A 16,006-nucleotide genomic window follows, 5' to 3' on the forward strand; every position below is an offset into this window, starting at 1 on the left:
TAGCACAGTGGTTAGCACTGCTGCCTCACAGCACCAGGGACCCGGGTTCAGTTCCCAGCTTGGGTCACTGTCTGTGTGGAGTCTGCATGTTCTCCCCGTGTCTGCGTGGGTTTCCTCCCACAGTCCAAAAGACGTGCATTAGCCACGCTAAATTCTCTCTGTGTACCCAAACAGGCACTGGAGTATGGCGACATGGTGATTTTCACAGCAAGTTCATTGCAGTGTTAATGTAAGCCTACTTGTGACACTAATAAATAAACTTTAAAGAAGTTTCTGCACCTTGTCACTATTTAGCCATTCTATTTATAGTAAGGGGAGGCGATGGCCTAGTGGTATTTTCGCGAGACTATTAATCCAGAAATTCAGCTCGTGTTCTGAGGACCCGGGTTCGAATCCTGCCACGGCAGATGGTGGAATTTGAATTCAATAAAAATATCTAGAATTAAGAATCTACTGATGACCATGAATACATTGTTGATTGTTGGAAAAACCCATCTGGTTCACTAATGTCCTTAAGGGAAGGAAATCTGCCGTCTTTACCTGGTCTGACCTACATGTGACTCCAGAGCCACAGCAATGTGGTTGACTCTCAATTGCCCTCGGGCAACTAAGGATGGGCAATAAATGCTGGCCAGACAGCGACGCCCATGTCCCACGAATGAATTTTTAAAAAAAAGTAGATGCTGCATGAGGATAGGAATGATGTTGTCTTCCATTTCAAGTCAAATAATCTGACAAACTCATGAATGATGCTTCAATGTAGACAATATCTACTATAGTACCTGTGCAACGATACCCCAACAGGTCTGGTTTTAAGATGAAAGCTATGTGTACAGTTGGTTGGAGCTGCTAACTTGTTCTGAAACTGACTGTTCACCTTTCACCGATGTGATAATCAGATAATCTGAAATGGTGTCTGAAATTCATTTTTTTTTGGTTTGTCTTTTTCAGAAATTGTTTATTACAGAATCTAATTGTAGAGCTTGGAATGCTATAATCCCATTGTGTGACATATTTGCAAGCACAGTGAGAAACCAGACTACATTTAATTTCTTGAGTGGGGCATATTCATTTAACAGTCTATAAATTAGACAATTTAGTCCTAGACCATCAGTTCTGCTATGGTTAGGTTATTGTGCATCATACAATGTTGGCAAATCAAGTCCATGTACTTTGCACAGATAACTTAGCCATAGGGGAATTAAAATTCTCACTTCAACGAAGTGGAAATCTGTTTTTTGTTTGGAGCGCTATTGCCGTTGGTTTAGGCTTAAAATTAACCTGCCCACCTGCTCTCTGCACAAGAGAATGGTGTATGGTCCGAGATTAAGTTGTCCGTTCTGTAGTCTGTTGAGTGAATATGGCCCACTTGAGAATGTTGTGTTATAACTCAGGGTATCAGAGTCTTTGTGAAACAATTTTCAAGTTCTGAAATTATTTGATGTGAGAGCCTTTTTGGTGCCAATGGTTATATTTTATTCGGTATGATTAAACTTGACACAAGGTAATGTTGGGGCAGTAAAAGGGCATTGCTATTACACCTTGGGAAAAAGCATGATCTCCACTTAAGTTCCTGGTCGTAACCCAGGTGCAGCCTTGTCAGTCAGTGTGATATGGAATACAATTTCTGTGTTCAAGCAGTCTCCTCTTAGCTTTTGCTAAGAAAGGATATAAAGGCCAACCAATTTAGCCCAGTTATTACCTTGCTATCTTATTAGAAAGGCTCAATTACAGAGCTATCATTGAACAATCTTCCTGCCCAAGTGAAGTCAAACTCTCAAAATCTCTGGTTTCCTATGCTCTGACTCTTATCAGCTCATAAGCATTTCAATGCTAGGTGCCTGGCCAAATCAAGGAAAACATGGTGGCCTTGGCATACTGTTATTTTGTCTCAACTCTAATTCACATTTGAGCTTCTGAGTTCATGGAAATATGTTTAGCTCCTAGTTTCCACACAGCAAGCTGGCTGTTTTGACACTCTACTAGATTTGTGCTGAAGTTTACCTTTTTACGATTTGCTTCCTTTCCAAACCTTTGGGGTTTAAAAAAAAACCACTTGGTCAGTGAAAGTCCAAACCATAATTACCCATCACATCACCTCTCAGCAGCTGCTTTTACCCAGGATGCATCAACAGCAAGAATAAAATAGTTCAGTGTAAGATTAAGCATATTGGTGAAATTAAGTAAAATGGCAGCCAGCCATAATATTTAAGTTAGTTTTCATTAATTAGCAAGAAAACCCAATGGAAGGATTTTCACAGATTCTTACAATTGAGCCTTTGTGGCTTTCGGAAGAGTTGCTGGGTTTCGACCTTGTTTCTTATAAGACGTTACCAGGTATATGCCAGAAAGTAGAGAATTTAGGCCAATTGCATTCCAAAGTGAATAGCGTTGTAAGTTTAGTATTTTAGAACCATTTGCTTAGTGTGGAGAGATGTATAAGCTGACAGTGGCATCTGATCTTTCTTCCATTTTCTGTCCATGGGTCTTGGATAGCTGAGTCACAACAAATCACATAATGGTGTCAAAGAGAAGGACATATTTCTATATTAATGGCCAGAATATCCAATATCTGGTCGTTGATTGTAACGTGAAATTGGCATAGCTCAAAATACCAAGAAAATCTAAAATCAATTTGATTTGATTTATTGTCACATGTATTAACAGAGTGAAAAGTATTGTTTCTTGTGCGCTATGCAGACAAGGCACACCGTTCATAGAGAAGGAAATGAGAGAGTGCAGAATGTAGTGTTACAGTCATAGCTAGGGTGTAGAAAGATCAACTTAATGCAAGGCAAGTCCATTCAAAAGTCTGACAGCAGCAGGGAAGAAGCTGTCCTTGAGTCGGTTGGTACATGACCTCAGACTTTTGTATCTTTTTCCCCGACGGAAGAAGGTGGAAGAGAGAATGTCTGGGGTGCGTTGGGTCTTTAATTATGCTGGCTGCTTTGCCAAGGCAGCGGGAAGTGTAGACAGAGTTGGAGATGACAGTTAAACTTGATTCTCCCTGACTGACAAGCAATTTAACTACGTTATTGGCATATTAGTTGTGGCCCATTATCTCTGACTTTGGGAGACCTAAAGAGCAGAGACTTGATTGATAATGGAATGAGATGATTAGGAGAAGGGAGGATGAAGAGAATATCACCAATTTGGGTTATATTGAAATCAAGATTTTTTTTTCCTTCGAGTGTAATTTTTGTTTTCCTTTGATTAGAGTTTTGCTGGAGTCTCGACGGAAGTCGAAGAAGATAACAGCAAGAGGGATTTTTGCTGGTGCACGAGTGGTACGTGGAGTAGACTGGCAATGGGAAGACCAAGATGGGGGCAACGGACGTAGGGGAAAGGTGAGCAGTCGTTTCAACCACTATTGGAATTTAGTGAGTAATTAAAGTATTAGTTGCTTATTTGACAGCATTGTTGAAGTGCTGACCTAAGGCTATTGTCATAAATTTGAGAAGTTAGCACCAAAGTGCGAGCAGAATGGTGGTGGATGCAATGCAAATATGTGTCTTGTTTTATACATTTTTGTGCACTTTGCAATCACTATTAGAATCCACATTTAATAGAATTGCAGAATCCCCTACAGGGCATAAAGAGGCCATTCGGCTCATCAAGTCTGCACCCACTCTCCAAAGGAACATCTCACCCAGGCTCATCTCACTGCTCCATCCCCGTAACCCTGCACATTTGCTATGGCTAATTCAGCTAACCTGCACATCTTTGGACACTAAGGAGCAATTTAGCATGGCCAGTCCACCTAACCTGCACATCTTTGGACTGTGGGAGGAAACTGGAGCACCTGGAGGAAACCCATGCATAAACAGGGAAAACATGCAAACTCCACAAAGACAGTAACCCAAGGCTGGAATCCAATGTAGGTCCCTGGCGTTGAAGTAGCAGTGCTAACCACTGTGCCACCCTGATGAAAGGCTGTTGAGATTGAATAATGTTGCACAGTAAGCAATAAATAAATGTGATTTCATGAATGCATTCTACTTGTACTACAGAAAGTTGAAAACAGAAGATTTGATGTATTTCATGGTTTGCTGTGTACCTTTATGGTTGATTTCAGGGAGGTTTGAGATGGACTTTGTGATGTTGAGAATTTTGAGTATTTATACTTGGAAACTTTTCCTCACATTTTAAAAGAAAATTATCTTCTTGAAATTTGCCTGGAATATATTTGTCATATGCCTGTGAAAAGCTGTAATTGAAAGTATCATACCTCAGGATGTTACAACTCTTGGGCTGAAATGTTAACAGTTAAGGGATATCCATTTAATTAAATATGTGTAAATCAACAGTCATCCTTCAGATGATGAGAACAAATAAGCAGTGGAAAATGACACAATGAGATTGGTCATTTTTTTAAAAAAGTTGCTAGTTACTACAAATGTATCAATCAAATCACCAGAATTAATTTAAGCTCGTTTGATGTTCCAGCGGCTGTAAAGTTATTGGTAAATGTAACTGTAAGACATTCATTTAAATAAACCTGTATAAAAAGTTTACTGTTAATCCTTTGTACCTACATATGTGGTCTTGCTTCCACAATCTGGTGTATCTGGCTGAAGCTTTACCTGCTGTACTGGCCTTTTCTCCCCATCTCATCAAATGATTTTTCACACTTGATTGCAGTTCATGCCAGTTAAGATAATAGGATCTACTATTCCTGTGGCTGCACCTACCACCTCTGCTGGGTGACTTGACTTGGCCCCCATATTCTTGGTCTCAGCTGTTTTTGGAGTTCTTTAGAATATGGCCAAACATGGTTTTAGCCTGTGCTGATCTTCTGGCTGAATCTTGTCTGCATGTGGTTTTGTTGTCAGCTGTAGTGGTGTACCTGGATCTGAGGTGTGTGTAGTTGGGCTGAATGTGTAATAGTTAATGGTTAGATTCAAGGTTTTTTTTAAAAAAAGGATTTGGTTCAAAGTAAGTCACAAGATTGTTCGAATGAATCTGGATAGATAGAGCAATGTCTGGGTGTTGATTCTTCCAGTTTGAGTGCTTTACCAATCCTCTACCTCAACACGCATGGCTAGTGCAAGTGTTTTGTGGCTCATCTATTTGACTTCCACTTAGTCCAAGTGATTTTCGGCTTGCCCCCTCAACTGAGTGGAATGTGTCTGAGCCTGCATGGATTGAGTGAATGTTGTCCTAGCTCTTTATGTTTTCTTGTTCATGGGATGTGAGTGTTGCTGGCAGTCAGCATTTATTACCCATCTCTTATTTCCCTTGAGAAAGTGGTGGAGAGCCACCTTCTTGAAAGCTGCAGTAGCTATGAGTTAGATACTGGTAGGTGGGGAGGGGGTTTCAGCATAAGATCATAAAAAAAACGATTAGCATTCCTTGGACAATAAATTCCTCTTCTTTTCCATCTGACCCCTTACTCTAAAACTATTCCCCCTGTTCTAGTTCTCCCAGAAAAAACATAATTTTTAAACCTATAGTCTCCCTCAGTCACATTCTGCTCAGGACCTCTCTCCTCAGTCTTTCTTCAGTAAGAAGTCTCACAACACCAGGTTAAAGTCAAACAGGTTTATTTGGAATCACAAGCTTTCGGAGCGCTGCTCCTTCATCAAGTGAGTCTTTCTTCATAAGGCAACCCCTTCATCCCAAGAATTAGCTGTCTTCAATGTGAGACTGAGAGCTACATAGATGATAAGTGCCAGATATGGCCATGCCACAACTTCATGGTGTGAAGGCAGAATGGGGCTGGGTGACCACCAGATGGTCAAACAGAACTAGGTAATGCAGGATTCCATGAGAATACATATCACTAATCACTGAATAATACTCTGCTGTCTCTTTTCTAGCCTCTTGCTATCTAACTGCCATTCAATTCTTAAAAACTGATATGGGTTTCTCAGGGGAATACAGCTGTGGGGGAAGGGGGTCAGGAAAGCAATAGTAATAGGCAGTTCAATAATTAGGGGAACAGGTGTGCATTTCTTTCACCTCAAGTGTGGTTCCAGAGTGGTATGTTGCCTCCGTGGTGCCAAGGTCAACAAAATCACTGAGCAGCTGCTGAACATTCTAAGTGTGGAGTTTGAATAGGCAGACGCTGCAGTCAGTTTGGGTATCAGTGATGGTGAGTCATCCTTTAGGCAGGTTTTGGCGAGTTAGGGAAGGAATTGAAAAGCAAAATCTCAAAGACATCTCCAGATTGCATGTGGTGTCATGTGCTAGTGAATGCAGAAATAGGATAGTGCGGCTGTAGGAGAGGGGAGGGTTTTGGATTACTGGGGCATTGGGACAGATTTTGGCAGGGTTGGAGCTGGATGGTTGCACCTCAACGGGGCAGGGACAAATGGCGTGATGAGATTTGTTAGTGTTGTTGCAGTGGGTTTAAACTAGCTTGGCAAGGTGATGGGGACCTGAATAGATTTAAAAGGGAAGAAAAGCAAAATTGCAAGTGCAAGGCAGAAAATGAATACTTGAGTATGGAAGACTGAGGAAAGAAAGGTGAGAAAAGAGACTCCAGAGTACTATTCAGGGATTACTGGTATGTGTTTCAGTGCAAGGAGTCTTGTGAATAAGACGGATGACCTGAGGGCATAAAGTTATGATATCACAGCTATTAGTGAAACATGGTTTTAAAAAAAAGGAACATTCCTATTTACAAAGTTTTCAGATGGAATAGGAAGATTAAAAAAAAAGAATGGGCTGCACTTGCAATCTTGGTTAAGGGAGCAATCACAGCTATGTGGAGGGATGATAGGCTAGAAGCAGTGTCAAATTAAGTCCTAAGTCTTGAACTGAGGAACAAGGAGCAATGATGCTTCTGAATACTTATCGACCTATGGATCCCCATACAGACCATAAGACCATAAGTTATAGGAACAGAATGAGGCTATTCGGCCCATCGGGTCTGCTCCGCCATTCAATCATGGCTGATATGACTCTCATCCCCATTCCCCTGCCTTCTCCTGTAACCCTTGATCCCCTTATTAATCAAGAACCTATCTATCTCTATCTTAAAGACACTCAATGACCTGACCTCTACAGCCCTCTGGCAATGAGTTCCACAGATTCACCATCCTCTGGCTGAAGAAATTCTTCCTCATCTCAGTTTTAAAGGAGCATCCCTTCACTCCGAGGTTGTGCTCTCAAGTTCTAGTCTCTCCCAAGTCCCATGTCCACTCTATCTAGGCCTCTCAGTATTCTGTAAGTTTCAATTAGATCCCCCTCATCCTTCTAAACTCCATCGAGTATAGACCCAGACTCCTCAACTGTTCCTCGTATGACAAACCATTCATTCCTGGGATCATTCTTGTGAACCTCCTCTGGACCCTATCCTTCCGTAGGGAGATAGAAGAGAAAGTATGTTGGCAAATTGCTGAGAAGCACTGAAACAGAAGAGCAGTAGTAGGAGATTTCAGCTACTTTAATAACAGGGATGTCAAAGGGAGAGGGCTCAGAATTCTTAATGCACTCGGGGAATATGTTTAGTCGGTAGGTAAATCTAATAAGAAAAGGAACAGTTCTGGACCTAGTTTTAGGGAATTAAACTTTTCTGGATATGTTCAAATACAAACCTTTCCCTCCTTGCCCCTTCAAACTGGGGACAATTGGACTGGAGCAGTAATCTGTAACCTTGCAGGAGGAAGTATGAGGATAGTAAGTCGTGATCTTATTGAAAAATATAATTTTCAGGAGACTTGACAGGGTGGATATTGAAAGGATGTTTCCCCTTATGGGAGAGATTAGAATTAGGAAACACAGTTTAAAACTACTGGGTCTCCCAATTAAGATGGAAATGAGGAGAAATCTTTTGAGGGTCATTAGTCTATGAAATTCTCTTAGAGAACAGTATGGATTGATTCACTGAATATGTTTAAGGCTGAATTAGATTCTTGACTGACAAGGCAGTCAAAGGATATAGGGGTAGACAGGAAAGTAGAACCCACAATTGGATCAGCTTGGGTCTTATCAAATGGCAGAGCAGGCTCAAGGGGTTGGGTGGCCTAGTCCCACTCCTAATTCAAATGTTTGTATGTATGGCACACTAAGGTGATGGTTAATTTGTTTTGGATCATTGTCCTAGAACTGCCGTTCTGGCGGTAAACGGTAGCACAGTGGTTAGCACTGCTGCTTCACAGCTCCAGGGACCTGGGTTCGATTCCTGGTTTGGGTCACTGTCTGTGTGGAGTTTGCACATTCTCCTCGTGTCTGCGTGGGTTTCCTCCGGGTGCTCCGGTTTCCTCCCACAGTCCAAACATGTGCAGGTTAGGTTGATTGGCCCTGCTAAAAAAAATTGCCCCTTAGTGTCCTGAGATGCGTAGATTAGAGGGATTAGCGGGTAAATGTGGAGGGATATGGGGGTAGGGCCTCAGTGGGATTGTGGTCGGTGCAGTCCCGATGGGCTAGATGGCCTCTTTCTGCACTGTAGAGTTTCTATGATTCGATGATAAACATTTTCTTCCGACAAGCTCAAACCCTTCTTCAGAGTCGTTCTATGTGAAAGGCTTCAGCTGTTACGTACCATCCATCGTCACTCTTCATCGTCAGCACTCTTTGTGTTCCTGCCCTAAAACATTTTAAGGGTAAATATTGTGCAGCTTCACTTCTGGCACCACCAAAAAGGAGATTGCAGTCAGTGGATTAAAAACTACATGCTTAGGGTGCACAGTTGACTGATGTGCACATCTGGAGGTCTGCCTAGTGAGTTTTCTACTTAACAAACGTGACTTCTTTGAATTCTCAGTTCACGTTTTATATTGTATCTCCATGTCTTCAGATGAAAATTTATGAAGCCTCAAAATAATTCAGATGAGAAATTTTGTTCCTGAATTTTCAACACCAATTAAAGCTCTAGTGACTTTGATTTTTGACAGGGCATCTTGTTTATTCCTGTCTTGGTAAAGAGCACAATCACTGCCATTACTCCTAGTGCCATCAATTTGAACGGAGTTTGTAGCGATTGTTAATAAATGCAATTACTTGCTCAAAATCAATATTTGAGAATTGAATCTCCCTTTTGTTTGAAAGTCTTCTGGAAAAACCAAATAAGCTGTCAAACTCTTACTAAATCAAGTTGGTAATACTTGGATGAGAGTGTGCAGATATGATTGGAAGCTATAACTCTATTGATGGGAGAGGAGGGAAAATAACCAGTAACCGCCCAGGCATTTTTGGCTTGAATTGAGATGTTGAAGCAACAACTATAATAAAAGTATTAGAAGACGCAAGGTAAATTCGATGGCTAAATTTAGTCATGTCATTGAGCGAAGCTGACCTCGTGGTGGATGTGGAAGTATTTGTAGTTGGGGTCAGAGGCATGGAGCACTAGGTAGGTCAGTGCTAACTGGGATAAACATTGAACAAGGAATGGAATAAGTAAGAGGCTGAATTATTAAAATAACTGTTTAAAACTAATTAGATATATTTAAAGATTTTTTAAAAAGCTCATTTACAGTAAGCATAACGGTGCCATGGGAAGTGTTCAGAAACTTGCTCCACAACAACACCTGGTGACCAAACCTGGAACTGCATCATGACTATTGATGTAGAAAAATGAAAACAGTAAATGAAAGTTTAAGTTCTCATGTTTTCAGTAACCTGTGAAATTTTCTACACAAGATGGTACTTTATTTTTCATTACTTGACGTTCATTACCTCTAAGCACTTACAAAGAATAAAAGGTTAAAAAAATTACAATTATCAGTCTGTAATTTTATACTAAACTATTAAAAATGTGCTTGTATTGCTAATGCACATGTGAAGAAAAAACTACGCCATTGCCCTGACTTTAAAACAAAAGATTACTAATTCTTTGTTTCAGATGATAGGAGAGCAGGAAGTAGTGGAGTGAAAGGTGTGTCATGTAGATAAAACATGGGTGCTAGAATTGAATGACTACTTCAGTGGAAGAGGATTTGGTGGGAGGAGAGGGTGGTGAGGAGGTGGGGGGGCGGTGGTTGTGGAAGAATAATGTGAAGGAATGCTGAATTAGATCATCTAGTCAGACCTGGATCCAGTGGCTCTTGTATAATTCTTGTATTGTGTATAAATGTGTCGCCTTATCCTGTTGGAATTATCTAAATGCAATTTAGTTACATGTGATTAGTGCTTTTAAGGATTTCAGTTCAGACAAGACTCAGATACTTGCTTGGTGTTGAGGCTAATTTTTGGCTTGTATAATCTATGACTTGAATTTGGGATGGAGTTAAATGTTGAAATCTGCGTGAAGCAAAGTTGTGTGTGGTTATTCCCAGTAGGAAGTGGTTCAGAGAGTGTCTACTGTTGCTACATGTAGTTTTACAGGTGTCAGTACTGTTTTAATGCTGCTGCTGAGTGGTCATGTTTTGCCTGTGAAAGTAGATAATTATTGTTAGCGGGTCATTGAAATGTTGGGAACTTCGTAGCAAATGCCCTCTGTAAAGTTGCATTTTCTAAAATGGATTGCCATATTTTGATTATCAGGAATCCTAACTGATTCCTCCTTCTGATTTATTTCCTGTCTGTATCCAGGTGTACTGAAGCCAACTATAATGCTTGTCTTGTTAGTAATGCTCAAGTAGTGAATCTCAGACCTTCCTGATGTGTGGCTCAGTGAGTAATTAAGTAAATTCATTGTGCTGGCTAAGGAACTTTCCTTTCTGAGTGCAAACATTTTGCTTCAGTATATTGATGTAGTTTGCAGCTTCTCTATGTACTGGGCTTCCGGAATTTGCATTTTTAATATATGAAAAACAAAGATTGTCACTGTTATTAACTATTACAAATAATTTTCATATTGTCTAAAGGTGCTATGTATTTTGAGCACAGAAAAGGGATGATAAAAACCGTTTCCACCCGCTCCTCTAATGTGTTCATGGGAAATACAGTTTGTTTGGTAATGCAGCGACCAGTATAATATACAAGATGTTGTTCTTCAGTGTTCACAGCTCCCTGAACAAGCCACTTTATTGCTGGATCTTAAATCTAACCAAGGTCATAATTATTTCAGTCCTTCCAGCCTTTCTTCTCCTCCCTCCTCCTCCTCCTGAAGTTGTCATTTTCCACCACCCAAATACCACTTTCTGAATTGCCCCAAGTTAAATCTAACCAAGGTTGCTCACTGTCCATTGTCTCATAGCAAAGGAGCCAATGTGTAGGTGGGTAATTTAAAATTACAATAGGAAGAGAATTGACCAAGTAATATGTTACATTGAAGGAAAATGAGCTTGAGATGATTGGGTGGATGCTCTTCTGGCTTCTGTTGGTTATTTTCAAATTAACATAGCTGACCTGACTAATGAGGCAACCATCATCCCTGGCTTTTGGCTAGGTTTTACTCAGCGGTGGGAGCTTGGGGTGGGTGTCCACAGATCCCTGAAGGCACAGGACAGGTTAATACGGTAGCTAAGGAGACATACAGGACACTTGCCTTTATCAGTCATGACGTAGATTATAAAAGCAGGGAGGTTATGTTGGAGCTGTACAAAACTTTGGTTAGGCCACAGCTGGAGTACAAAAATTTATTAAACAAGATCAGAAAGATGAAACAATTTACAATATCTATCTTATATTCTAAAATTCAGAGTTCATATGAGGTACGTGTGAATTAATAGACAAACTGTGATCCGACAGGCCACAATACATGATGTGGCCAAGTCAGAGTCCACGGATTTTTTAACAATCCACCTATGTGAGTAATACTGAGAGTAAACCAATCTCACTGAAACTCTGTCTCTCTCTCTCTCTCTCTCTCTCATGAGGGATTCTAGTCTTCATTCTGAAGATCTAACCTTGGAATTCTCTCCAGAAGTTGCTCCACCTTGGGTGGCATCAACAATGGCCCAACTCGCAGGGTTTCAATCTTGTTCTTCGAGATTCCATTCCCCAGCATTCCTGAATATGTATTTGAGCACCAACTGACGAGCACAAGTTCATCTTTTTGGCTGCACCAAGCCAAACACTAATTCTCCAAAAAGTTACTTGTCCCAATGGCCCACAGCACGGAATCACCACCCCGCGGCTGCCTTCTAGGATCATCAAGGTTTCTCATGAGCTCTCTTCAATTACTAGATTTGGACAGCATCAATGACAGTCTACTTTGCAGGGTGTCAATTTCATTCCCCAAGATTCTATTCCTCTGGATTTGCGAATATACATTCAAACACCAAATGAAGCACAATTTCACATCTTTGGCTGCGCTGAGCTACTTTTGACTGCTCCAAAGGGCTATCTTTGCCCCAACAGCCCTCAACACAGCCACCAACCTTCGGCTGCCTTCTTGGATCTTCAGGGCTTCTCCAGAGCCCTCTTCAAGTATCAGGGCTTCTATTTAGCCCTCTTCATTTAAAGCCTGCTATCTGCAGCCCTTTTCCTATTTGGAGCCTGTTTTTCTGCTCCTCTCTATTTTACCTTAACTTAATGAGATCTGCCTGGATTCTCTACCTGGAATGTCCCTTTGGGACCTCTACCCATATTCTCTCCCTGTCCCCTGCCTGGGGCAGAGTATTCCATGGCCCTCTGCTCCTGGTTATATGACCTGGATTTTCTTGCTGCCTTTTCTTAATGGACAGGGCCAAATTGCAGAACTGTGCACTTGCAGCCTACTCCCAATCTGTGCATGTGCTAAAGCCCTGAGACCCATTGGGAGTTGAAGTTCCCAACCTCTGCTCTTAACAAGGTAAAGCACAGTGTTCATAACAAATTTATAACTCCTAAAGACTCTTAACTGGCCCTGAAAAGCTAATTTTCTGTAAACCTGGAATGTCAAATTTTGCCACAATAATTAAAGATTCACAGAATCACACAATGCAGAAGAGACTCACGAGACATGCGAGAAACACCTGACCTAATTACCTAATTCCGTTTATCAGCACTTGGCCCATAGCCTTGAATATTATGACCTGTCAAGTGCTCATCTCAGTACTTTTTAAAGGATATGAGGCACCCTGCCTCTACTACCCTCTCAGGCAGTGCATTCTAGACCATCACCGCCCTCTGGGTAAAAACATTTTCCCCCACATCCCTCCCCTAAACCTCTTGTCCCTCATCTTGAACTTGTGTACCCTTGTGACTGACCTTCGGTTCAGCTGGCTCAAGAGGTGCTATCTTTCAGATGAGATACTTGGCTGAGGTTCTGTCTGCAGAGGTGGAAGCAAAATATGGTGGTATTTTGAAAAAGTAGGAATGAGCTAATAACCTTGGTGTCATGGACAGTGTTTTTCTCTCTGTCAACATCACAGAAACAGATTATTTGGTCATGATCACATTGCTGTTAGTCAGATCTTTTGGTGCACAACTTGGCTACTGCATTTCCAGCATTGCATCAGTGACTATATTCCGAAAGTATTAAATTTACTATAAACTGTTTTGGGTGTCTTCCAGTCATGAAATGCATTGTTTAAGTGCAAACCTTCCTATAAGATCTAAACTGGTAGCTTCTCTGTTCGTGGACACCCAATTCCAAATACAGCATACCTGTGACTATTTCAAAACTAGAAGTGAATAAACTATTGCAGTAGAGTTTTGTCAAGTAAACCAGAACTACTTTTAGATATTTTAGCACTGCTGCTTCATAGCTCCAGGGACCTGGGTTCGATTCCCGGCTCGGGTCACTGTCTGTGTGGCGTTTGCACATTCTCCTCGTGTCTGCGTGGGTTTCCTCCGGGCTCTCCGGTTTCCTCCCACAGTCCAAAGATGTGCGGGTTAGGTTGATTGGCCATGCTAAAATTGCCCCTTAGTGTCCTGAGATGTGTAGGTTAGAGGGATTAGCAGGTAAAATATGTAGGGATATGGGGGTAGGGCCTGGGTGGGATTGTGGTCGGTACAGACTCGATGGGCCGAATGGTCTCTTTCTGCACTCGGGTTTCTATGATTCTATGGTTCTTGTACATTTTAAACTCCTCCTCTCTCTGGCTGCCTTCAGTTAGGGCTGTCTTGATGGCCATCCTCATGCTTCCTACAAAGTGTCAGCCTTCAATAGCAGACATTTGTGCTTCTGGGGAACTAGGTTTATTGTACTGTAAGCATTAATTTGGCAGCTCACCCAAGAATGGACAACATTTACCTACTGAGCCAAGAGTAAATGTCATTCAAGGCTGCAATTCAGAGTTTGAGTCTTCTGGATGGGAATCCAGTGCTCTGCTACTAGAAATATTGGAAACAAAAGGACCTGAATAACTTCACTTGTGACATATTAGCGTATTCAATTCCGGCCTAAGTTTTCAGTTTGATGCAAGGGCATAAATGTTCTTTTATTTTTAGGTAAACAGTGAGTGCAGCCAGCACTTTCCCAGTGTGATTCCAACCCCTTGCCCCCCTCAATCACATCATAACCTTTCTCCACACAAATATGACATTTCATCACTCCCTATGGTAGTTCTCCAGTCCTTGATGCCTTATTTGTCCTTCCTCTGGGGGACACCCAATACCATTCCACTCGTCTGATTTATACTTGAATTTTTTTTTTGGTGTCTATATTGATGTGAATGTCATTTTCTAGGTGACTGAAATCCAAGATTGGAGTGCCTCTAGCCCTCACAGTGCAGCATACGTTTTGTGGGACAATGGAGCCAAAAACTTATATAGAGTGGGATTTGAAGGCATGGTAAGTGGCATCAGCAAAATAATTAAGTATTATCTGGATGAAGGGTTTGAATGTTTTATGTGCAATAATGTGTTGCCTGTGATCTGAAACTCAAAGGAACTGCACTGAAGTAATAACCTTCTAATGAAAGTGGTCGTGCATATTAATCAAAACAAAAATTTGTCTTTGTAAAGATCACTATACAGTCTATGTTTACACACCACAAGTTGTAAAGTAGAGTAAAATGTTACACATCTTATTTGTGGATTTGAGCTCCTTTTACACAGACCTTGTGCAGCTAGTAAATCACATTCAGTTATCTTTTTTACAATGAATGATATAATGTAGATCAAAATCGAACTTAAACATTGTAAGTTGGAAACTGCAAATACAATCTAAACATTTAATGGAAAAAGTTCAAGGCCCTTCAGAATCTTTTGTTATGACATGGTTCAGAAATGTGGGAGTGGTATGAAATTTGCTCCTGAATAAATTTGCATTGGAAAACGAGCTGGATTTTGTGATAAGAATCATAGTGAAAATAACAGTGCTCACCATTATAATGGAGAAAATCTGACAACATTTGGAATGTGCATTCATGTAGTTAAGCATCAAAATGCAGAAGTTGCTGTTCGAGATGGTCTGCTGCTCAATTGGATGCACTTATTTCAGTCCTTACTGATGGACTCAGCACTGAAATGACTGCAACAGTCATAAATCTGGGGTATTTATCACCTGTTTTGCACTCAAAATGGCTTGAATAGTTAAGGCTGGTGAATTCGGAAGTAAGTTAGTTTTTAGCAGTTTGGTTAACAATCGTTTCTGTACAATCTCTCTGGAATTGGAAATTTAAATTTAGAATTATGGTGTCTTGTTTCCCAAAAGGAAAGGTGCTTCCGATTTTGAAGAATTTTTGTTGTCTATCTGCCCCTTTTATTTCTGTCCCTTAATCTTCTTGATTTACAAAAAGCTTAAGTTGTATTTCCTGTTGATATTTGCAGCCATCTTTTAGATGGAAGCATTGAGTGAACAATCCATTTCAGCCTCCTCCCGAGGTATCCATTTTCACTGACGGATATGCATTGAAAGCATGCATACAATAAAGACAGTGGGCCCTGATAACATCTGGCAGTGGTATTGAATACCTGTGCTCTACAACTAGCCCAGCTGTTCCAGTACAGCCAAATCATTGGCACCTCTTGTGGTCACCTACTGACCTCATTACAACCTTGATCCAAGCATGGACAAAAGAGCTGAATTCTGTAGGAGTAACTCAACTCTTCACTTTCCAAAACCTGTCCACCATCTACAAGATCACAAGTCAGGGGTGTGATGGAATGCTCTTCACATGCAACTCCAGCAACATGCAAAAAGCTTGACACTTTCCAAGACAAAGCAGTGCACTTGATTGGCAGTCCATTCAACATTTTATACATTCTCTCCTTCCACCGCCAACACACAGTGCAGCAGTGTGTACCA

At 41.0% G+C, this 16,006-nt stretch overlaps 1 protein-coding gene across 2 annotated transcripts in view; it reads left to right on the forward strand.

The window, feature by feature from the left end:
* The window catches only part of mib1 (MIB E3 ubiquitin protein ligase 1), a 161,194-nt gene that overhangs the window by 22,675 nt on the left and 122,513 nt on the right, over nucleotides 1-16,006 (forward strand). For both annotated transcript variants that reach the window (XM_078216432.1, XM_078216433.1), the window contains exons 3-4: nucleotides 3,218-3,347; nucleotides 14,444-14,548. In XM_078216432.1, the coding sequence (XP_078072558.1) occupies nucleotides 3,218-3,347; nucleotides 14,444-14,548 (235 nt within the window). The remainder of the gene's footprint in view (nucleotides 1-3,217; nucleotides 3,348-14,443; nucleotides 14,549-16,006) is intronic.

This window comes from Mustelus asterias, chromosome 7 (genome assembly GCF_964213995.1).
Source record: "Mustelus asterias chromosome 7, sMusAst1.hap1.1, whole genome shotgun sequence".
Lineage (NCBI taxonomy): Eukaryota > Metazoa > Chordata > Chondrichthyes > Carcharhiniformes > Triakidae > Mustelus > Mustelus asterias.